Genomic DNA, 24,487 nt, shown 5'->3' with positions numbered 1-24,487 from the left:
GCTCTAACACTGCAGAAGTCTCTTCTCCGAGCTGAGTGTAGCTCTAAGGTGGGAGGGTGGGAGACATGGAGCGAAATCATTAATGCCAGCTATTACAAGACAACAGGCAGAGAGGAATTTATCACTGAGATAGAGTGACTGCATAGGAGAGGTCACTTACTGTAGAATGAGAGAGAACTAGTGGTGAGACAGCAGCAGCAGCTTTCTAGCTCAGCCCATCCTCCCTGTGACAGCGCAGCGTTACGTGCTGCCTCTCCGCTTTGTCGTCAGAGCAGCCCCAGCCTCCCGCCCGCGCACAACTCCTCTCTGCTCTGCACCAGAAAGGAGCATCCTCTCCACCCTCCCTCTCTTTCATATCCTCTCTCTCTTTCTCTCTCTCTCTCTCTCTCTCTCTCTCTCTCTCTCTCTCTCTCTCTCTCTCTGTCAGTCGGCGTGTCCTCAGAATGAGGTTAGCAGCACCAGTAGCGGCAGCAGCAGCAGTAGATAGAGACAGCAGAGCTACAGTTACTGCAGCAGCCAGGAAAGGCTGTCCTTCAGCCGTGCAACATCTACCGCTGCATTCACCCCTGCCCTGAGAACGCAACGCTCATCCTTGTGCTCTCTTTCTGTGTCTCTCTCTCCTCCTCCCTCACCTTCTGTCCTCTTTGAATTCATCTCTCGAATTCGTCTTTCTCTCTCTCTCTCTCTCTCCCTCTCTCTCTGTAGCAGTGATGGGGAAGACCACCATGTAGAGACAGAGAGGCAACGGAGGCAACAGCAGAATAGCAGCAATGGGAAGCCACACATGGAGCGGGTCTGGACTGCAGCCGTGGTGAGCCTGAGACCTACAGGACTTGCAACCACCATCATTGCACTTCTCAGGACCTGACCACTGGGGCTGTCCGACGCTCACCTGGATGCTCCCAATTTGTGTTTCGTCATCCCCTCCTCTCCTTGTTCTCTGCTGCTCTTTCTCCTCTTCTGTTTCTTCACTTCTCTGATGGTTTTTGGTCTGCTTATATCTGACAGTCTCTCCTGAAACAGAGAAGCTGCTCATCAATTAATCCCCTTGGATCCCCCCCCCCTTTTTAATATCTCAATCTGCCCACTTAACCTACAAGTGGCATTCTTTTTCCTTTTTTGGTTGTTGTTGCCTGCTTGATTCCAATTTTGGATTTTTATTTTGGATGAGACTGAGCTCATCTCTCTGTTGTGCAAGCTTTTTGATTGATCTATAAGCAATAACAAACACTAATCTAACTGACCTGACTAGCTGACATCATGGGGGACATGTCAAACAGCGATTTTTATGCCAAGAACCAAAGAAACGAGGGCAACCATGCAGCGGGCTTCGGCTGCTCGATCATGGATCTGCGCTCGTTGATGGAGCTGCGTGGCACAGAGGCGGTGGTCAAGCTCCAGGAGGACTACGGGGGCGTAGAGGGACTGTGCAGACGACTGAAAACCTCACCCACAGAAGGTGAGTCCCTCTGCTTCTCTGTGTATGTGTGCGTGCGTGGGTGTGTATGTGAATGTGTGTGCAGTGGTGTGTTTCATATGCGGGATCTCATCTTGAGGAATGTGTCCTACTATGTTGTACCGTACATAAGACTGATGGTAGATTTTCATTGGATTCACTATTGATTTGGGTTTGTATTCATTATTTACTTGCTACACCTGCTTTATTTGATATTAAAATCATTGTTAAGAGCACAGACATACACAAACCTTGTAAAGCACCTGGAGAAATGCATAAGCACAGCATCAGAACAGCAGACAGGGGAGGGAGTCCCGTTTGAAGGGACTAATGAAAATTCTTCTCAGCCGGCTAGTGTTTGACCTGTTTAGTATGCATAGAAATCTCTCTGGACAGTTTAGCCCCCCCCCACTCCCCCTCCTCCACTCAAGCCCCCCCACCCTCCCTTGTCATTCTCCTGTCCCGTCAGCCAATCAGCCGTAGCTTTATTAAGGAGCAGGTCTCTGGGGCAACACGGTGAAGGTTTTGGCCACGTGGGATGTTCTGTGGCGTCTGCAAATATGAACTGGGCATGAGTGGAATGAGAAAGCAAAAAATCCAATGTCATACCTGTCTCTTTTTTATTAATTTTCATTTAAAAATATATGGTATATGTTTCCTTACTGCAGTGCAAATGCACTGCCAATGCCAATATCTATTTATACTTTTTCTTCCTAACAGTTGTAGGTTAGTTCAGCTGTATTGAAATACAGCATTTTTCTTCATAGAGAAGATTTTCAATAAAAAGATGTGACAATTGCATAGCAGCATAGCATGTGGTGGTGTCAGCCCGTTCATCTACCACAGAATACCTTGAATACACCTTTTTTTTATCACATACTGTACATACCTTAGCTTTGTCATAATATCCTCTAGGCAATTCAAACACTTACACATGCATCTATTATTTAAATGCCCCAACCTGTAATATCTACAAATTGCATTAAAGTAGGATTTTCTGTTGCTTCATCCCCAGCTGCTATTAAAGGGAGAGCACCTGTGAAGCAGCAGCACAGCAAACATACAAAAATTGGACCTCTCTAATGCTTTTACATCTGTGTATTGAATATTTATGACAGCGTTGAAATCATCCACCTCCTCTGGGGTAGGGATCATTGATCAGTATTCATGTAGTGTTACCTGTGTGACATCAGAGGTAACCTGTAACCTTATAGGCTGATGGTCACGGAAGATTGTGTTTCCAGGTCTTCACATCCAATAGCACCACTTCTAAGTAATACCTGCAAGGAGACAACATCACAGAAAACTAGATAAATTCAGAAAATCTTGAGAGAGAGTTGAATAAAAATGGGATGGAATAGAACACTGGCATTGACAGCGGATAGAGTGCCTTTTGCTCATCACCATATTTGCAACACCAGAGTAAAACATGCCTGCAGTGTTACAGCGATACTGAAATGAAACTAAATGTGAACCAGCAATAAAATTATCATAATGGACATAAAATTATAATTTCATTTTTCTCACGAGCATCCCGATTCGATACACAAACATTACATTTTATCAGCATGCTGAACACTAACTGAGAATCACAGCCTCCAGACTTGCAATAAAACTAAAATTGAAGTAATTTAACTTCTGAAATAGAAACAGGAAAATTATAATTATTAACATGCTAACTGCTATTGGTAATTTTTTGCTTTCAGTTGTTGAGTCATAATTACTCGATGCAACACATTTTAAACATTTATTATATTCTCAAAACAATAATTTCTTATTGCAAATTAGGACTACCATGCTTAAGTTATTCTGTATCACAGACAAAAAAAAACTTCCTTTTTGAAATGTCCAATGGGAAAAATAATAATAGTAAAAGAACACAGAAGAAAAACAGGAAAACATTGCTCTAAGGAGCAGTTCAGAAGTAAGTAAGTAATTAACTTTATTTATGTAACACCTTTCAAGAGCAGAGACATCACAAAGTGTTTCACATAGGAAATAAAGCATAAACATACATACAGACATAAAACACAATAAAAAACAGAATAAATAGAAAATAGAAAATTACCCAAAGACAAATCTGAACAAATGCTTTTTAAAGGTGTCCACAGTGTTTGTTTTAAGTTTACTGGTTGTTCTAGGAACAACCAGAATGTATCTAAATAATATATATATATATATATATTATCTAAACATTACCACAATTGTGCTCCATTAATTATATTCAGATATGTGAAATTCATTTGATTTACATATCATTGTGTGAAGATTTTGGCCGCATGGGATGGAAAATGAAGAACATAAATCTATTATGTTTTGGTAAAGATCTTTCTCTACTGCTAACAAGCAGGATGCTTCTCTTCTCTCATCCCTGGTTATAATTATTAATTGTTTTACTTAATTATTTTATCTCTCACTGGAACCTGCAATAAGTGGAAACTGAGTAATGGTATCTGGTGCTATTTGCATTAGTGATCCCAGGTGTTTCTATGTTTATGCCGTGTGGGTCCTCTAGTGTGCTGTGTGTCTGTGTGTGGTTGCTCCACAGAACATATGTTACCTCAGAAATATGATCGTGGTAATTATCCTTGAAGGTATTCTGTATTGCTTGCTGTCATCATGTGTGTTGTGTGTAATCTCTATGTGTCCCAGGGGCCTGTGTTTGATGGTAAGAGGCCCTGAGCACGGTTGACCTATTAACCCCACATACTATAGCCTATACCAGCCCTTTCACATGATACTAACAGTTCATGAATGGCTATAGCCCATTATGCAGCATAAATGCATAATGGCTCTGTAAGTATAGAAATGCAACCAACGAAGAGGTTGCACTCTTGACTACATGCATTTAGACACACCAGGCACAAGGCTACCGCCGCATTGTTGCTTAGGTACATAAAACTGTAAAAATTTGGTCCAGCAGTGAGACATTTGAGAACCTGTTTATTTATCTAATAAGAAATTAAAGTTATTAGTAAATAACCATACTCTGGCCTTAGGGTTCGAGTATACAGCGCTCACTACATTTCTAAGCAGAGCAATAGGAGAATAAATGAAAGACTGAGGACCGCTACAGCACAATAACTCCCACACATGATACCTACTGAAATATGTACATGATAATCAGAAAGGAAACAGTATAGCACATACAATATAGTAGCCACGGTTTGGGGAAACATGTCTCTATTGTTAACAATTAGAACTTTTTTAGGAACTAGAAGCTTCCTTCTACAGATTAAGGTTTAATGACCCCAATGGATGCATAATTTCTATAACCCAAAGAGGAGAAATGTCATACATAAATTAAAGATTAAAAAGTAAAAATCCTTTTTTAAATCAAAATCGCATGAGATAGCTTGATACACCCTGATGATGATGAAATGAATGCCGATTAAGTGGCACATCTCAGCATGCAAGGATTCTCTGTCTCTTACCCTTCAATTTTCTCAGTAGCCTGGTTCCTTGTACTGTATACCTGCACCCAGGATGTAGTTACCTATGTGTTGCCTTGTAGGTGACTGCAGGGTGAAGAAGCTAGCATTTCCCTCAGGCAGCCAGCGGGTGAATAGTATGAGTCATTCAGAGGCCAGATGGGATGTCAAGCTAAAGCTTAGTTTCCGAGAAGAGACGCCAGGAAGCTGCTCGGGGTATGACCTGCTTCTTGTGAGATAGGAGAAAAAAGACGTTTGGTGCTGACAGTACAATTATTTTCTCAAGAGACGGTAGAAAGCTTCAGCACATCAGTAGGTCCTCCTGGGTGGGGAGCAAGGAATTGCGAGAGAGTGCTCAGGACGTAGCTGTTCCTCGAGGGCTGGGAGGATAAAGAGGTGCTTAGGGCATTGATAGTCTTTGATGTTGTGAGAACAGGAGGGTAGGAGGGTACTTAGCAAGACGTTGCCGGTAAGGAAAAATAAATATAGGTACCACATTGGGAAACACATTATATACAAGGAGTCTGTCCACCTCAAAATGCCTGCAATTTTTACTAAAATAACATTTAAAATATGCATCACTACAGCATGCATACTGAATTATGGATGCAGATTATTTATTTGTCTCATAAAGGAATTACAACAGTTCTGTGAATTTTCACTTGTGAACAGAGTGTCCTATATCATCATACAAAGTAGAAAATCAAAAGACACCCCTAAAAGATGAAATTCATGGCTATCATACCTTTTTATAATTTCAGTTCACTGTCTGAAGAGTTGTACATCGGTACGACTTCTCAAACCAAGGTGATGGGCTGAATCACTATCTCATGCATGAGAGACAGTGCTAAATACTTACTATACAGCAGGACCTTTAAATGGCCAATATGAGTTACAAGTTGTTTTTTTTTAATAACTTATAATATAGACTGATCCCTCAATGTCATATCCTCACCCTTGCACATTTTACTTCTAATGTTATTCTTTGGCCTCTAAAAAATCACCAGGCTTCATTTCAGTCTCCCTGCTACTTCAGTCTCCTCTCCATCTCCCCTTGGCCTTCGGTTCATGATTTGATTCCCACTGCACATAGGCACACCTCCTCCACCACCTACCGACTGTGAACACCAGGAGTTCTGATGAAGGCTGTAACAGATGTTTACCGTTACCTTAACCAACACCACATCAAAAATGTAATGTTTTAAACTAAAAGGGGACCTATTATGCTCATTTCCAGCTCTATATTTTATTCTGGGACTCCACTAGAGTAGCTTTGCATGATTCACCGTTCAAAAAACTCTTTATTTATCTTACACTGGCCCTTTATGTAGCCCCTCAGTACAGCCTCTGTCTCTTAACAGGCAGTCTTAGCTCCTGACTCTTTAAGGCCCCCCCTCCTGATGAGCCCACTATGTTCTGATTTGCCAGCTTTCTGGAAGCCTGCCGAGGGGCAGCCATATCAGAGTTGTGTTAAATTACCGCCGATGCAAACCTAACATTTCCTGCTTTACTGCTTCATATTAAAAGCTTTTAAATGACTAAATAATGGAAGACTTTTGTTGTGAAGAATTCACAGGAAATGAAACGTGTTCCTCACCGAATTAGCAGAGCTTCATTATGGTGGTGCTAAAAACCAGTCAACACAACAAGATATGGATATATTTGGAGCTCTTTGTTCAGCAGATCAGTTAGAAATAATGCAGGGAGGAATAGTAAAAGCAGAAACAGCCACAGTGAGATGTTTGATGAAGAGCTGCAGACGACCAGCATAACTCCCACTTATTTTACCCCTGCCATGCTGTGTAATGGAAAAACACACAGCTTGCCAGCTAGACTCGGGTCATGGCTCTGCGTGACTACTCCTAAAACAATGGAAAAATGCGATAATGTTAGCAGAGCAGAGCAGTGAACTCTTGTGCTGTGTGGGGAGCAGATGACCATGTACAGAAGTCCATCATGAGCCGATGTTGGCTTGGGCTGAAAGTTGAAAAAACCATTGGAAACCGAGTGTTCAGAGCAGTCTGAAGCTGGTGCTTTTTGCTCATAGGGATTACTTCTACATATGTTGACCTCATTATTTGAAACTTTGGCCACATTAAAATGAACATCTGACATTTTAACATTATATATATGACTGAAAATAAGGAAAAGCATAATAACATTTAACATAACCTTGAAAACCTACATTTAATCATGTAACCCTGAATAGTGACATCTCCATCTCATGTCTCCCAAATTTTTTTGCTCATCTTCTTCACCCCATAGATTGTTTACTTGGAAGAGTTATTTCAGGCTCATGTAGTTCTAGAAGTAAAAGTTGAAGGAGAATATTTATAACACATCACATAGGTGCAGGGCTATTAAAAAGTAAAATCAATGAAACGATAACGCCTGCACGCTTACTCCAAACCACAAAATTTAACCTGGACAACGCTTTGATCCTACGCGGATCTTCAACAGGTCAGAATGACTGAACAACTTTGTGGGCAACTTTGTGAAATATTCAGTTCTTTGATTAAAAATTCAAAGGTACATGTCTGTGTACATAAAAATGTATGGACAGAAGTTAACTATGACTCATACTGCGCATTTTGTTATGAAACATGTAATTATCGAGTTAGAATTCTGTTGCGTGTGTTGCTAATGTCGAACGGAAGCTAAAGTTTACACTTTGTAGAAACCTTATAATAAATTTAGCAGCATAAATCAGTTCACTCTTGGATCCTCCATCAAATTTGGATGCATTTGGCAACTATGGTACCAGTTGTTGTTACCAATTGCAACAACTAAACATTTTGAATTTGCTACAGCTCTGATGTGAGCCTCTAACTGGCTTTTTCTCCATTGCAACGGTGGCTGAAAACGTTTTTGGTCAGAAAGGTAGTTTTAGTAGTAATAAAATAGAAAAAGAATAAAATAAACATACATACAGACATTACATAAATCTATAGGATGGTTAAATTATCCATGATGTCTGACTTAAAGCTGACGTGTGGAGTTTTCTCATAAACAAACAGAAATTATGTTTAAATTAAGTGTTACCAAAATGCATCCCTGAGGTCTAACAAACATATTGAATTCATTTTCTTCCTCACAAAACATTTGCAAAGCTGACTTTTGTTAAAAGTTTAAAACCTGCATTGTTTACATCCATGTTTACTAGCTTGCAGTCTTTTTCTTCCCTGCCTTTTGTTGGCGCATTGCTGCGTTTCTTGGCACATTAAAGCCACCTGCAGATAATTGGAATAGTGTGAAACCATTGGCAGTGCTGTGTATCACGTGTACATGAGACAAACAAAACGGGGACCCTCTCATAAATAAACAAATGAACTGCTCTGCAGGGCACCTTTAAATTTCTCTCACTTCCTCCCTATCTTTGTCCCCCTCTACCTCTCCTTCCTGTCCCCTCAAGACCTCGTCCTCATCAACCCTCCCACCTCCCATTTTTCTCTCTCACCACACCTTACCTCTTCTCCTTTCTCTGTCTCCTCTCTGTCCTCTGCTCCCATTTCTATTTCTGTGTGCTGGTCGGCTGCTGGTATCCCAATGGGCCACTGTACAGCGTAGCCTAAATAGACCTGCTCTACATCTATAACCTTCATCATCTCTCTCTCTTCTACTCTCACTTCTAATTCTCAGTTAGTAACATTGTGATAGTGCTGCAAAAGTAGCACACCATTTTAAAAGATTGATATGTTTTAACTTTTGTTTGTACCTAAACTGGTGGAAAATTTTATTAAAAAGATATAGATGTTGATTTTTGATTGATATTAATCAGATTATCTTTGTTGAAAGAGAGACAATATTTTATGATGATTTTATCAAAGACAATAAAGATAATAAATAAAGATAATATTTTTTACCATTATTAATCATTCAATTGCAGCAATATAATACGTGGTAAGTTTTGACAGGTGGAAAAAATGGCTTGCAGAAATGCAGGTCACTATGAATTGATTGAGGACAGTTGTGTTTATAGCAAATCCCATAGGGGAATGCTCCTACATTGCTTTTTGTGGCAGTAATGACAGTGGTGGATGGTGGCCAGATGATACATAATACACAATACTTGTATTTCTCCTGGGAGAAGCTTGTTGATGGTTCTTGTGTAAACAGTCCACTCATTGACGTTAACACTTGACTTGTTTATCAGAATTTGATTCAAAACCACACACTCACCAATCCCCAAATGCCTCCACACAAACACACTTACAGTACAGCATCGGGTCTCACACAGAAATCTATTGATTTGTAACCAGTGATTTGGATGTTTACATCCATTTTTCTTAAGTGACATTGCCCTGATTCATGTCCATTGCTCAAGGACACAGATGTAGTGGTGTGTATACGTGTGTAGTTGGCAGAAAATGTAGACAGAGAAGTAAAAGAAAATGAATTGGAGGTGTAGCAGGAGAAAGAAAGAAGATTTGATAAAATAAGGATGACCAAGAAACATTATTCCTGCCTCTTTCTTCATGTCTATGAAGCAATGCCAAGGGTCAGATGTGTATAAAATTAGTAAACTAACCCTTAATTAGTCTGTTTATCTTTCTATTTCTCTATTCTGCTGTTTGTTTGATAGCCGCCTCCTCCCACAGATGCGGTTGTCCACCTAGTATCATTTTTGTAGTTCCCCTCTTTAATATCTGTACTGTGCTATGCTGCTATTACTCTTCTTATTCCTCCTACATATCTCACTGTGTTCTGTACTGGTCCCATGACGAGGCCTTTATGAATTCTATACATAACTCGGGAAACTGTTTGCCCCACTCATTTTATCCACCTCTTCTCACCTTCTCCTTTCGAGTTTGGTTTATACACCCTTTCTGCTCTCTTCTTTTCCTTTATTTACACCCATCTTTTTCCTGTTTTCCTTCTAATCTTTTGTCATCCCTCCCTTGAAATAAAGTGTACATTTCAGTCTGCGTGCTTCGACATTTCTACACATCGTATTCTCGACCCTGTTGTTCCTTCTCCACCTCTCCTCTGTTCTTCTAGTCTGTTTATCACTCATCCTACCTCTCCTCCTTGCTCCCTTTCTTTTCCACCCTCCCTCCATCCCTCCCTGATGATCATACTAATCGCGTCCTCCAGTCACAGCACCACGAGCGCGTTCCCCTCTGATGCAGTCTATTTAATCTCTGTCCCACAAGGGATCTCTCACATGGAGCTGCTGTCTCTTTAATAAGGACAATTTCTCCTGCTCTGCAACTCCTCTCCTCCTCTCCTCTTCTTCTCCTCTCGTTTCTGCCCTCCTCTCTCCTCCCCTCCCCCAGTGGCTCTGTAAAAAGGATAGAAGAGGTAGAAAAAGAGAGAATGAAATAGGAGGCAGTGAAGAAGGGAGATGGCTCTCAGAGGACAGATTATAAATGATACACAGCCATTTTGCTCTGTGAGGGAGCAAAACCACATTGTAGGTAGACACACACACAGACACAAATACACACCACTACTCACACAGGTGTTCTTCTGCAGTGTAGTAGCAGTGACCTTGAGGCAGGCTGAAGCAGCATTATGGCTCATCGGTCAATCACTCTGCAACAGAACTCTACCGATCAGCCACAACATTAAAACCACTGACAGGTGAAGTGAATAACATTGATTATCTCGTTACAATGGCACCTGTCAAGGGTTGGGATATATTAGGCAGCAAGTGAACAGTCAGTTCTTGAATTTGGAGTGCTGGAAGCAGGAAAAATGGGCAAGCATAAGGATGATTGACTTTGACAAGGGCCAAATTGTGACGGCTAGACGACTGGGTCAGAGCATCTCCAAAATGGCAGGTCTTGTGGGATGTTCCTGGTATGCAGTGGTCAGAACCTACCAAAAGTGGTCCTAGGGCGTTTTAGGCTTACTGATATGCGTGGGGAGTGAGGGTTAACCCGTCTGGTCCGATCCCACAGAAGAGCTACTGTAGCACAAATTGCTGAAAAGTTAATGCTGGCTATGATAGACAGGTGTAAGAACACACAGTGCATCCCACTTTGCTGCGTATTGGGCTGCGTTGCCACAGACCAGTCAGAGTGCCCATGCTGACCCCTGTCCACCACCAAAAGTGCCTACAATGGGCATGTGAGCATCAGAACTGGGCCGTGGAACAATGGAAGAAGGTGGCCTGGTCTGATGAATCACATTTTCTTTTACATCATGTGGACAGTCGGGTACATGTGCGTCATTTATCTGGAGAACATAAGGCAACAGGATGCACTATGGGAAGATGGCAAGCCAGCGGAGGCAGTGTGATGCTCTGGGCAATGTTCTGCTGGGAAACCTTGGGTCCTGGCAGTCATGTCGATATTACATGTACATGTACATGACATGTACCACCTACTTAAACATTGTTGCAGACCAAGTACACCCCGTCATGGCAACAGTATTCCAGGATTGCAGTGGCCTCTTTCAGCAGGATAATGCGCCCTTCTACACTGCAAAAATTATTCAGGAATGGTTTGAGGAACATGACAAAGAGTTCAAGGAGTTGCCTTGGCCTCCAAAGTCCCAAGATCTCAGTCCGATCAAGCATCTGTGGGATGTGCTGGAAAAACAAGTCTGATCCATGGAGGCCCCACCTCACAACTTAAAGCACTTAAAGGATCTGCTGCTAATGTCTTGGTGCCAGATAGCAGAGGACACCTTCTGAAGTCTTTTAGAGTTCTGTGTCAAAGGGTCAGAGCTGTTTTAGCAGGTTAGGGTTTTAATGTTGTGGCTGATTGATATATGCAATATTAAGAAGATGTATTAGGGAAAGAAAGTCTTAAGGAGCAGTTCAGCTGATACATTTCTTTGATATGACTTTAAGTTGTCACTCTAAATGTTAGTTATTGTGAATTCATTTGTTAATGTTTTTAGATCAGTTAGTATAATTCACAAATGAAAATAACTTGTAAGAATGTGGGTTACTAGAATGTAAGCACACAGTTGAAAGAATCTCTGGTTGGTGTTTATCCTCTGCCAAAGGACTTGCTTTGTCTTTGTAGTTTGATCTTTAAAGCTACAGTCCATAACTTTCTGCAGGTTCAAACTAAAACAAAGATGACAAAGTGTCTATTGTTGCTTTTTTTTTCTTTTTGGTATGCAGAGACAACAGTTAAATGGAAAGAAATGAAAGTTTGGCATCTTGAAGTTGACAGGCACAAGCAAACAAACCTCATTTTAACTGTGTCGTCTATGTTTTATAACACACCATGGTAGAGATGCATAAAACAATGTATTAATGCAAAAGCATTACAGATTTTAGCTTTAATTAATCATAAAAAACCCATCCCACAGAGTAATTCTACCTGTCATCAAAAAAACATGAGGAAAAATAACCTTTTAGTGTATGAATGATTTACTGCACTAACATTTGAATCTGCAAGCTTGATAGCTTACTGTAAATTGAAAAGCCTTTCATCCTTCATCACTGACTTGCCAACAATTAAAACTGCAACATTCATGGCTTGATATAAAACAGAAAACCAAGAAAGCTTTCCCAACCTGTCAACCCAAAAGGTAATTTTGTTTATGCAGCTTCCTACTCATCTACTAAGCATTAATAAAGAATTTATTCACCAATGATAACATTTTTAGTGACAACCTATGAACCTTATGTATACCTAATTGCAAAGTATGCCTTGTAGCAAAGCTGTGCCAGTGTTTTTTAATGTGGCATATTACAAAAAGATGAGCAGGTGTAGGGAAAAAATAATAATGGCTTGTGAACATTTCCACTGGGATGTGTTGTGAAGTGCAATCACTTCTCAGATGCTTAGGCTTTCATATCAGAGTTTGATTACTGTCTCTGGAGAAGTACACAGTGGGCTGGTTTCCCAGACAGGGATTAAACAAAGTCTTGGACTAAAACAAAATTTATATCCATTATTCACTGAAATGCATTTTTAGTCTAGAACTAGGCCTAATCCTTGTTTGAAAAATTGGTCTTGAATGTACAAAATATGAGGAAACTATGCCTCTTTTTTTATTGAATACTGGTTGATATCAATTTAAAAGCCTTATGACAAAGATACAAAGGAGGGAGAATCAAACAAAGCTACAGAGCTTTTACATGTTGTAACCATTTGCATATTGGTCAAGGTCAAACAGCAACACAAGCAAGCAACAATATTATTTATGTAATGCATGTTTTGTGTAATATGGTAGTTGTTTTACTGAGGCAGTGAGAACTTTCTCCTAATAAATCCCAGCTTGTCAGAGGGACCGTTCGACAGACGGATATGTAAGACAGACAGACACACAAATTCTGGACATGGCCGGCAGTGAAGTCAGCTGTCCCAAGAGATGCCTGACTGAATTAAGAGGACAGATGCCAAAAACCAGACTCTATTGGCCTGTTCCCATGGAGCCCGGTGCTGACTCACAGCAGTATACAGTATGTCTGCCTGTGTGAGTGTATACTTTAGTGTACAGAGTGAAAATGTAAAAATACATGTGATTGTCTTGGTAACCCAGTGCTGACAAAACAACATACTGTATGTGCTCAGTAAACTTTCCTTGTGCGAATCTTTAAGCTATACTTGAATTTTAAGGTTTTTTTTAGATCATTTGAGATATTAAATATGCAGTTATTCCATGTAAAACAATCCAGTTATCACTTCACATTACATATGAAATTACAGATTATCATGATGGTCCAGGCATTTCACATCTGGTCTAATCATGTTATTATGACCATCTTTTAAGCATGCAGGAACAGTGATTGACATGTGCAGTGAAATACAACATTTTTCTCTTGGCTGCCCTGGCTTTGAGATGCTTGGTGATGTAATGCTAAAAACATTGTTATCAAGGCCAGAAATTAAATCTGCCCTTTTCATATTTGCTTGGAGTGGTATGATTCTCTCTCCATGTTTTTCATACTTTAAAGTAATTTTAACTACATTTTAGCTGAAAGTCTTAGTCAGAGGAAAGGTGTCTTGCTCAAGGGCACTTGAGGGACAGGTGGCTGTTGAACCTGTGACCCCCCAGTTCGAAAACAACTTCTCCACCACCAGGCCACCAGACCACCTCATTATTTTTTACCAGCCTGCCCGGAAAGTCTGTTGTTAGATAAGTGAGTCACACAAACACACAGTGCCGGAAACTGACATCTCAAAACTCTTCCTTGTCCCAGGTTGCTGTCATACATCAACATCCAGCCCTTGTCCTCTGAAATGTCCTGAATCTGAACTGGCTGCTGGAAGCCAGCAGTATGGATAGCGAGTTGACAGGCGTGGCGATACTTTTAGCTGGATATGCAGAGTCCCAGGCTATAACAGGCTTGTTTCTCTCCATGTCAGCTCTTTTCCTGAGTTGACCTCTCTCCTCTCTCTTCTCCTGCTGTGGGGCAGAACAAGGGTGGTACCAGTGCTGCCAAGACAGACAGACAGCGTTTCCTTCTCAAGGGCACATGAATAGATACAGTCTTGGACCAGATCCAACCCTACCTTGCTCAAGGGCACAAAGCAGCTATCTTTCAACTTAGAGTTCACGCATACTGTATAGCAGAAGAAATTAACAGGAACATGGATACTGTCTTTTTCTAACTTTATCTTTTCTGAACCTTTAAAAATCATCCTTGGTGAAGAAATACTTAACCCTTGCCCGATGGCATCAAGGAAACACAAACTATAAGCCCACAGGGATACTGCTACAGTGATAGTCACCCTTATCCAAGGACACAGGATCCAAGCACCAAAATCAGACACTGCCTAATGTGCAAACACATCATTCCAGCTTCTACAGTATCTACAGAACTTCTCTTGTGACAGTGTTATTCAGCTATTGCAATTTTGTCCAGTAAACACATACAGTGCAGCAGGTTTGGCTTTAAAGAAATATGCATGGGGGAGTTTTTTACATAACCTTTGACCAAACACTGTAATTTAAGATGCAATTAATGCACTTGGGTGTGTTAGTTGCTTACACATTTTTTGTATGCATAGAATAAGTTGAATTTCTGTAGTAGTGCTGAAACAATTAATCAGTTAATCAAAATTTTCAAGTATCAAGTAAAAATCCCAAATATTTGCTCATTCTTTCTTTCTTTGGGTTTTTGACTATTGAAAAAAAACAAAACAAAAAAACCCAACAACAAATAAGTAATAACAAAAATGTCTATCACAAATATTCTAGTATGTTCAGTTTACTTAACTGTGCATAAATATAACCTTGCCAACACCAAATGACTAGCCTTACATTAGTGGCATGTGGAAAAATCAATTGTGTTGAACACTGCGTAAGTACATCTGTTTTATGTCAGGAGTATTAAAGGAGATGCATCCATTTGTGCAGCAGATGGAACTTTTTGGATGGGGTTTCATGGGCTCAGTCACATTACAGTTCAATCAATATGCTACTGCACAAGTACAGTTCAATACTCTTTCCGCTCGCCGCTGTAATTTCCCTACAGTGTTAGTGTTTGTAAGCTCCTATACTGTAGCAAGAGCGTGGGACGAAAATAATTCTAACATGTTTTTATCCACTGTACGATGTGTTTATTAAATTGTATTGAATAATGTAAAAATGATGAAAAACATCATCATTATTGTTATTGTAAAATATATAATTTATCATTTAAAAGCATTGTTTTAATTCAGTTGGCTGTTCTCCTGACTCCACTCTATTTTTCCTACAGTTCAAGGCAGACAGACAATAAGGGGCACATTAGAGTGTGTAGATTTCCCTTACCTGTCATGACTATTTCATGACTCTCTCAGGTAGTCTGAATTTTAATAGCTGTCCCTATTGTGTCCGGAGCTTATCTGAACCCCTGGGCGAAACCAGAGACTGACACCCAGATGGGAGACAGGAGATAGACCACTGTCACTCTCCCTTTCAGCCTCTTGGCCCTTGCTGCTCTCCCTTTTCACTCCCAAGGGGGAGGGAGGGGAGAGCGATTTGTGTGAGTATGCATGCTGTGTTTGTGTGCAGTTTGGAAATGTTTGTGTGTGTGTGTGTGTGTGGGCATGAGGGAAAATACAACAGCTTCTTATTGGCAGGGAAGGCTAAAGCCACGCAGTGAGAATTACAGTGTCAGGGTAATGTTAAATAGCACTCTTCAAATCTTGATTTCTCTCCATGTGATACAATAGAAAACCATTACAGTCCTCTCAGAGGAATTATTTAGGAGGAGTTATTAAAAATTGAATAATAACTTGTGATTCTGACAGTCTGACTGGCAAATGCACAGGAATTTATAAGCTCTAAATCTTTATTAGTGTTAAAGCTGTCAAAATGTTACTATATTACTGCAGCCATGAATACATTACAACTGCTCCTCTATAACTCTACTGACAGCCATACATAAGTCATACATGAGAGGAAAAGGGAACAGGTGTGTTTCCTCCACGTACCCATGTGTTTGTAAAAGAGAAAGTGAGATACAGACAAATGAGAAAAGGAGGGGAAGAGTTGTTACAGCTACTGGACAGTGACAGCTCTTTGTTTTTTATCACAACAATAATAATAATAATAATATAATGATAAACTTTATTTATATAGCACTAAAACAACAGTTACAAAGTGAAAGAGAGCAGGAAAACAGTTGCATCCAAAATCACAGTCATAAAACAAAATAACACATAAAATAAGTAAGTAATAAATAATGATAAAAATAATGGATAAAAGTAACACATGAGAGTAACAGATAAAATAAGTAACAGAAAAATAAGGTAGAAATAAGGTCCTCAGGTAAGCTATTCTAAAGGGTTGGAGCCCTGACATGTTTTAGGACATATAAATATCCTCTGCTTTGAATAACAAATTGTGTCAGGAATTTTTTTCAGTGTAAGTGCACTGGAAGCTCAAGTTTCCTTGTCACACTTGTCTAAGTTGAATACTGGCCCTCAATTGGCTCCAAATTAGTTGTGATGTCACAAATCATGCTCATAGGTACGCCCCTTTGACTCAGATTTAAGGTGAGAACAGAAGAACTTTCCAACTTCAGTAGATTAATGTGAAAACAACCTTCTAGTGTCAAACTCTGCACATACAGCATTCTGCTCAGTGAAGCTCAAACATTCAAGTGAAGGAACAAGAAGAAAAACACATTTTTGACTGGAGGGGGACTTTGACTTAAATACAGATTCAATACCAATCACGTTTCATCAATTGATAGGAGGACTGAATTTTGAAAAACAGATCCACAAATTGGCTGAATTAGTGTTAAGCTAACAATTAACTTTATAACATAGATGGATGGATGAATAACAGACAGACTAATGATGGATGGATGGATGGATGGATGTGTGCATGGATAGATGTATTGATTGAATGAACTTTTGAACAGTCATTGCGGGCATTGCAGGATGAAGTTACTGACCCCATTACACTTTGGCCTTATCACTAAGCAGTTGTGTCTAAACACACTCGTACACCCTCTCTCTTTCTCCTCTTTCTCTTTCTTTCACACAAACACATACACACACACACACACACACACACACACACACACACATATACCTCCCCGCACACAGAGGCTGTAAACAGATGTCTCATTAATGTTGTGTCCACATCTAGGGCAGTTGAGCCAGCTAACGTTACAGTGTTTGAGGCTCACATGGTGGAAGTAAATGACTTATAAATTTATATTTTTTCCATTGTTCTTCCACTTTTGACTACTCACAGTTGGTTGAATAAGCACATTTCTACATATACATGGATGAATACACGCACATGATTTCGGTCGACTGTGGGTCACACCCAGGACCGCACAGACAAACAGATCTTTGATATGAACTACAGTAGACCTCAGTTATAATTTTGACATAATAAACTGTTACAAGGACCATATGCACTAAAGCCTTCATTCCATCTGAGTCACTATCAGCTTGTTTCTGTTTTTTTCCCTGCCGTGCTGCTCTTGATATGTTACTTGCCAGGCCTCCAAAAAGAATTTTCTAAGAGGTGTAAATTAAACCTTTGGGTATTCAAATTCTGTGATATGAGCAGCATACACCAACCACATCTACGGGTTTTGGTTGTTGTTTTGTAATTGTGGAGGCCTTTTTTTCCCTTACAAACATTACACAATCAGCTTTTTTCACACCATTAAAAAAAACAACCTGCAAGAAGTATCGTCATAGAAACAAAAAAGCCTGTGTACTTTGGGTCAGAGCATTTAGCTTATAAAATTAATATGGGATGCATTATTCAGTCTTTAAGACCCGAAAATTTTGTTTATACAACCATTATCGTCCACTTATCTCTGTACAGAATTCCTCTTAACATGTCGATATATACTGTAAAGAAGGATTACTAAGGAATAATCAGTTAGCCCATGGAGTGAGTGGTTTGTGTGTTTGCATGCATGTATGCATAAGAGAGAGAGAGCTGTGTTCTCTCACTCCACTCTGCCATCTCTTGCATGAGTCAGACTCACAGAGCACAGTGCCTGACAGCTAAACTCACCCACTTGTACAGCTGCCCCCACAGACACACACACACACACACACACACACACACACACACACACACATTGCATTGCATTTTTTTTTCCGTCGTTGCAACATACATTTAATTTAAAAACTGCATCTGAGCCTTCTTATAGAAAACCCAAATATACGACATCAAGGAACAAGATGCCCTAGCTTTGTTGTCTTGATAGTGAAAAGCATGAAGAAGACTAAGAGGTGCTCAAAGTGTTTTAAAAATTACAAATAATTCAGTTTTGGCAGATGTGCACTACATTTTGACCACTTGTAAAAGCTGCAACCATAACCACAGCTTGTCTGAGCATCTTTGCTGCCTGAAAAACATGAAAATCTGCCGCCGGTCCTGTTCCCAGGACATTTGCCTTATTAGACTGATCTGTCGCACAAGCAGAAACATACCATAATAGGTTGTAGAATGGTGTCATGACACCCGCATACATATGAACATACACACATATACAGTGCACTCATGATGGGAAGGACATGGTGTCAGAAATTGCTCAGTGTCACTTTCCAGTCCATTACCTTTTAGATGGGGCTGTCCGTAGGGGAATGAACGATAGATCTGCCTCTATCTATGTGTGCGTTTGTGCGTGCAAGCATGCATTCGTGTTCGTGTGACCCTGTGACTCCTCGTGAAACGAGAGAATTTATTTTCTCAGCTGTTTGTTTACATACAGTACAGTATGTCTGCTTGCATGTTTGGCCTGTGAGAATGTGACTGCTCAGTGGTCTGTACATAAAAGTGCAAGATTGCATGTGTGTTACTACACTGAAGATATGCCACATCAGTGTGTGGACCGAACAAAGAATCAGTGCACGCAAAAACCACATTACAAGATGAGCAAAGAGGCCAGTCTGTGAAGCCAAGACAACACCAGATGAGACGATGCTAAGACAAAACAGTTCTTCAAACCCTATCTGAACACAGGGTGGAGGTTGAAACTCCTCTTTTCCACTGTTTTAAATATGCCACACTAACATCAGTTCCCTGATGTTTCCATAAACAAGTCCAGCCCCACTGTGTTCAAATGAAGATGAGAACTCCTTTCTGGAAATACCTCATTTAACAGTGGGTGGACTTGCTGTGCTGCTGGGTGTGGTCCCCTCATGGGGATAATTAGTTTAGTTTTAATCTAATTTTAATTTAATTTATTTATATCCCCTACTAAAGTCTTAGTATAAGTGCTTGAATGAAATGCCAAGTGTTTTAATCAAAATTTTAGTACAATGTCTTGGATTAAAATTTCTACAGACATTGCACAACTTGGTTGACTGAAATGATAAGTGTGTTTTGCTTTACCGTACATACAATTTGGGGTAAATCAATAGGAGTGCAGTGGCACTGTGGCACAGAGCAGGAATTCTCCTTCTTTGCAGTTTACAATGTTGTGTGTAAATCAGGTTTTTACTTAAAGTATTATTAATAGATTTATATGTCTAGTTGGAGGTCGCAGAACAAGCTGTAAACACGGTGCTGACAAATGATCAACTAATAAATTGATATGGAAAACATGTTAGCTAACCGATTGCTCAGTTACACATCCAGTAGACAAGCAGCAACATTAGCATAAGGCAGCATACAATTGGTGTATCAGCTGATTGCTGCTGCTGGAAACAGGGTTGATAAAAGAGATGAAAGTGAACAAAAAGTTGGTAGGTTGTGGGCTAGAAAAACAAAACAATGAGCTGTATGATACTAAACGATCTGTAGAGCTGAGAGGAACTGCAGAGTTTTGAGATAATCGTCCCAGATTTCACCACTACAAGCCTCACCTTTCATATTACATGATGTCATTTAATTCATTGTTAATATTAAAATATCGATTAGTGCAGCTTTAATTCTGTCTTTCCCCTTATTCGCTTGTGATTGATGACTGCTTAATTATTTCATGTTCTTTAATTGATATAATTTAGGTTATAACATCTAGTTTTTAGCTCTATTACTACAAAGTCTTAAGTATATTCAGTACACTTGATAACCTTGGAAACTGTACTTTGGGTTAATATACAGTAGCCTATAGTGAACATTTTCAGTAAACCATGAGACATTTGGCAACAATGCTGGTACATATGTATCACAAGGAAATAGAATCAGATGCAGCTTTATTGTCTAAATATGTTTACACATAAAATGAATTTGACTCCAGTTTCCAGTAGCTCTCAATGCCACATACAGTGCAAGGAACAAATGTACAGAAACATAGGCAGCTGAAACAAGGACAAGAAAGTACAACCTTCATTTAAAAGCTTCCAATACTCTTCCTCACCTGAACTAGCACCATAATTATATAAAAAAAAGCCTTTTTACAAAAGGTGTAATCTTCTACCTTGTCCTACATAACAGACACAAGCCCACCACCTTGTTAAGATGATCCAAGAAGCGGTAAAAGGTTTCTGTGTGTTCTTTTCTTGTCTTTGAGTGCACCTTCGTGTTATTGTCTGAACCTTTTCACACTTCTTTCCATCCCACTCCCTCCTCCTATTTATGTCTTTTACTTACACATAACATAATTTTTTTAATTCTAGCTTTAGCAACATCTGCCCTTTTAGGCTATTTCTATTATTTTCTGCCTTTGTACATACAGTAACAGCCCTTTCCTCTTTTATGGCATAAAATGGTGTCATTATCATGGAGGTCATTCTCAAGGACACTGTGACACATTTCTCCATCACTCCATCTTCTAATAAGAGCATGATAATTATCCACCTTTTAGCTGCTGATGGGTTATTATTCATAGAGTTACTCTACATCCAGCCTACTCTCATTCTCTGTCTCTCTCTTTTTCTCTCCCTCTTGTGCTCTCTGAGTCACACTTCAGCCCTCTCTGTCTTCCCTCTTTATTCCTCCTCTCTCTTTTTTAAAATGGTGAGAGCTGAGAATACATGTTGAAACTATTGATTCGCTGCAGAAAAAAAGCATCAATATTTTGCGTCGTTATGATGATGATCATCATCATCGTAAAACCCTGTTGCCATGGTGACTTGTTTTGGACACTGTGGTACACGGTATTATGAGGGGGGAAAAAAGTTCAGACAGACAGACAGGAAGACGTAAAAACAAACAGGAGGGAAAATGGATACTGCTACGACCCAAGAACTATACACATGGAAAATTATGTAGTTCAATCCATCGTGTGAAGATGTGAAAAAATGTAATATGCTTGCTGCTCTACTAACATGTGTCTTTTTTTTTTACAAGGACATTTAGAGGTCAGCACGTCTTTTCATTCTTTAGCGTCTTTTCTTTGGTGGAACATACCTGTGCACACGCATACATATGCATGCATGCTCTTGGACACAAACACAGTCATCCAAAAACACACACACATATTTAATTCACACATTCTCCAAGGTTCAGAGTCGTGGGTATTTCCACACAACGAATGGGATGCATAATGTTTCCATGGAGATCTATTTTTAGCCCCTGACAAAAAAAAGGTTTAAAAAACTGTTAAAATATGCCATAATGTTCCCTCTGAGTGAAAAAAAATTCCATTTCCTCTCATGTAGAAAGGATGACATAAAGTTTCTTTTTTTTTCTTTTTGTATGTCCCTGTCTTCTTGTCTATTTGGAAACAGGATGTGAGGCAGGTACCATTTGTCGATGCAGATTCAAATCACAGATCCTGCTGCGTTTGACAGATCAGCGCCTTACTAGCCATAAATTATAGAGTAAGAACAGCACAGAGGAAGGGGAGAGAAATTCAATTTTATCCTCATGAGGTTTAAAAAAATATCTATGAATCTTTGGTGAATCTTATATAATATTTCTGTAATCTTGTCAATCAATTTGTCAGTTGAAAACCTTTGGGCTGTCGGTCACACGAGGCAAGCAATATAAAAATGTCTCAATTTTTTTCTGACATTTTATAGATTAAATGGTAATTTGGAAAAATAATTGATAGATTAATCGATAGAAAGAACTACAACTACTAGTTCCAGCACAAGTGTAATAAGTCTCTTTTTAATGATATAGTATCTTATTATAATAACATTAGAGTGTTGTCACTATGCCAGACTTCATGGTCAGGTTTCTTGAATGATCAAAGAGTACAGAGGCTCGTTTTAGAGCCAATTTGTCTGTTACATTACAGAGGCTGGGGCAGCTTTTCTTGGCTCTGAACCCAGAGGGCCAAAGACGCCCATGTTGATCATTTATGCCACTTCATGATTAATAACATAATCATATGTTTTCTCATGAACATTAAAAATTCTAACTGTAGCTCTCTAATGCACACAATCTAATAGGGCCAAATGTGGTTTATTATGGAGCGTGCTTGCTTAATTATCTAGTATTTAGTGGAAAGTGACTGAAAATATGGAAGAGTGATTTGATGGCATGCAACCAAATTCATAACTAAGATTAAACACAAGATGCATTGCTGGTACAATAAATGTCTTTTGCCTTAATCTGCTGAGTCACCAGGATGCCCACTGTTTTTAAGTCCATCAGTTTGAAAAAGGAACTTCATTCCTTTGCTAATGATTGTTAGTGCACATTTCTAATTTTTCATCGGTGGACTCAAATTTCATTTAAACCTTGATTACAATAAGTGCAATGCATAAATTATCCATTTAACCTATTCTCATCTACTGTTGATGTACTTTCAGTGTATATTACTGTTTGCCCAGATTTCACTTCTTGGTAATGAACTGCAGCAGAAAGACTCCTTTGCAATCAGCCTTACTCCTTTCTGAGATTGTTGTGACTCATCTGTGTATCAGCCCAGTTTTTCTGCCCTCTCACTGCCTCCTCAAAATCCACTGCCAGAGCAGTTAGGTGGGCTGACAGTATTTAGCCTACAATATTTCATAATCGGCCAAATGAATCTTTTGCAGTAAGCAGCCATCAGCAATCCAGGAAGGAATCATAAGCTAGCAGAGGATTTTCCAGGAAGCAATGAGTATTTAATGATTAGGGAGATTGATTACAGCATAGCTCACATCTCAAGGGCATTTAAGGAGAACACAGTTAAAACATTTAACAAGGTTAAATGTCAATCTGAACTGGTGCACCATCTCATGCAGTCGTGTCTCATCACATAGCAGAAAGACTATGCAGTATGCTGTATCTTAATGTGAAATTATTGCTGACCTTATGCAGAATGGTGCATTTGCATGCTATAACTAGCTCCCCTGCCTCTGGATGGATACACGGGATGTGGAGTAGAAGGATTAGCATATGTATTTGTTGTTTTTACCACAACAAGAAAAAAAATCTGTGGATGCAGTACTGGCTAGAATATGAGTGAATGCCATATTTCTCATGTGCACCTGATCTATCTAAAAAGATAGAAAGGGCTCATCATAAGCTGAATGTGTATATGTAAAAATATGTACATCTGTGCTTGTGTGTATATCTGTGTATCTAACCAACTGAAATTGGCTAAAGCCTGATTATATGAGCTCTACTTTTACCGTATGATAGTGCAAGCAACTGCAGGCATGCAAGGCCAGCCTTGTTACACACACACACACACACGCACGTGCCGGCGGTCACGACTCATGGAGACACGCACACACAAACACACACATGCATACACACGCAGACATGTTTGTGTGTGATGTGAGGTAGGGTGCTGTGGAGATCAATGGGAGAGCATGCTAGGTCCTCTCACAGAGACAATTAAAAGTGAATGGATAATGAGGCTATTTATAGACTGATCTATTTGTAACCAGGGCATTCTCCTACGTAGGAGCTGGGAATTGTTCTGTTTTCAGCCTGCCCTCCTTCCGTCCTCTTCTTCTCCCTCTCTGTTGCTCCCTCTCTCTTTCTCGAGCAAGTGAAACCTCTTTTTTCCCAGTATCTCAACATTTGCTTTTTACACAGCAGCACTGTAATCCTCCTCCTTTGTTCTTCCTCCTCCAAAGTCAGATGCAGATGCATTCACAAGTGGTTCATGAGTTATTTTCTGCAGATGTTAATAAGTCATCACACAGTCATATGTATTCACATGTGAAACAGTGTCATGCAGCCGTGATGTTATCAGGTGCAATCCAGGGCCACTCCTGGGAGACCCAGTGACGCACCATGCATGACATAATGCTGTGGTAATGTCTGTGGTTGTGAGACACACAGAGAGAAAGAGAGACGGTGAATACACACTGCTGCTTGTGTGTGTGTGTGTGCTTAGCAACCAGATAACCGTACTACACTGAAAAGTAGCCAGATATAAACCAGTGATGCG

General features: G+C 39.8%; 1 protein-coding gene across 10 annotated transcripts in view; it reads left to right on the top strand.

The window, feature by feature from the left end:
* Positions 1–24,487, top strand: part of atp2b2 (ATPase plasma membrane Ca2+ transporting 2) — a 150,437-nt gene that overhangs the window by 73,516 nt on the left and 52,434 nt on the right. For 9 of the 10 annotated variants that reach the window (XM_042405949.1, XM_042405952.1, XM_042405951.1 and 6 more), the window contains one exon: positions 706–1,459. In XM_042405949.1, the coding sequence (XP_042261883.1) occupies positions 1,261–1,459 (199 nt within the window). In that variant the 5' untranslated portion in view covers positions 706–1,260. The remainder of the gene's footprint in view (positions 1–705; positions 1,460–24,487) is intronic. The other variant, XM_042405955.1, reaches the window with a different exon arrangement.

This window comes from Thunnus maccoyii, chromosome 3, assembly GCF_910596095.1.
Source record: "Thunnus maccoyii chromosome 3, fThuMac1.1, whole genome shotgun sequence".
Classification (NCBI taxonomy): Eukaryota; Metazoa; Chordata; class Actinopteri; order Scombriformes; family Scombridae; genus Thunnus; species Thunnus maccoyii.
The sequence above is the reverse complement of the archived record's forward strand: the minus strand, read 5'-3'. Positions and strand labels throughout refer to the sequence as shown.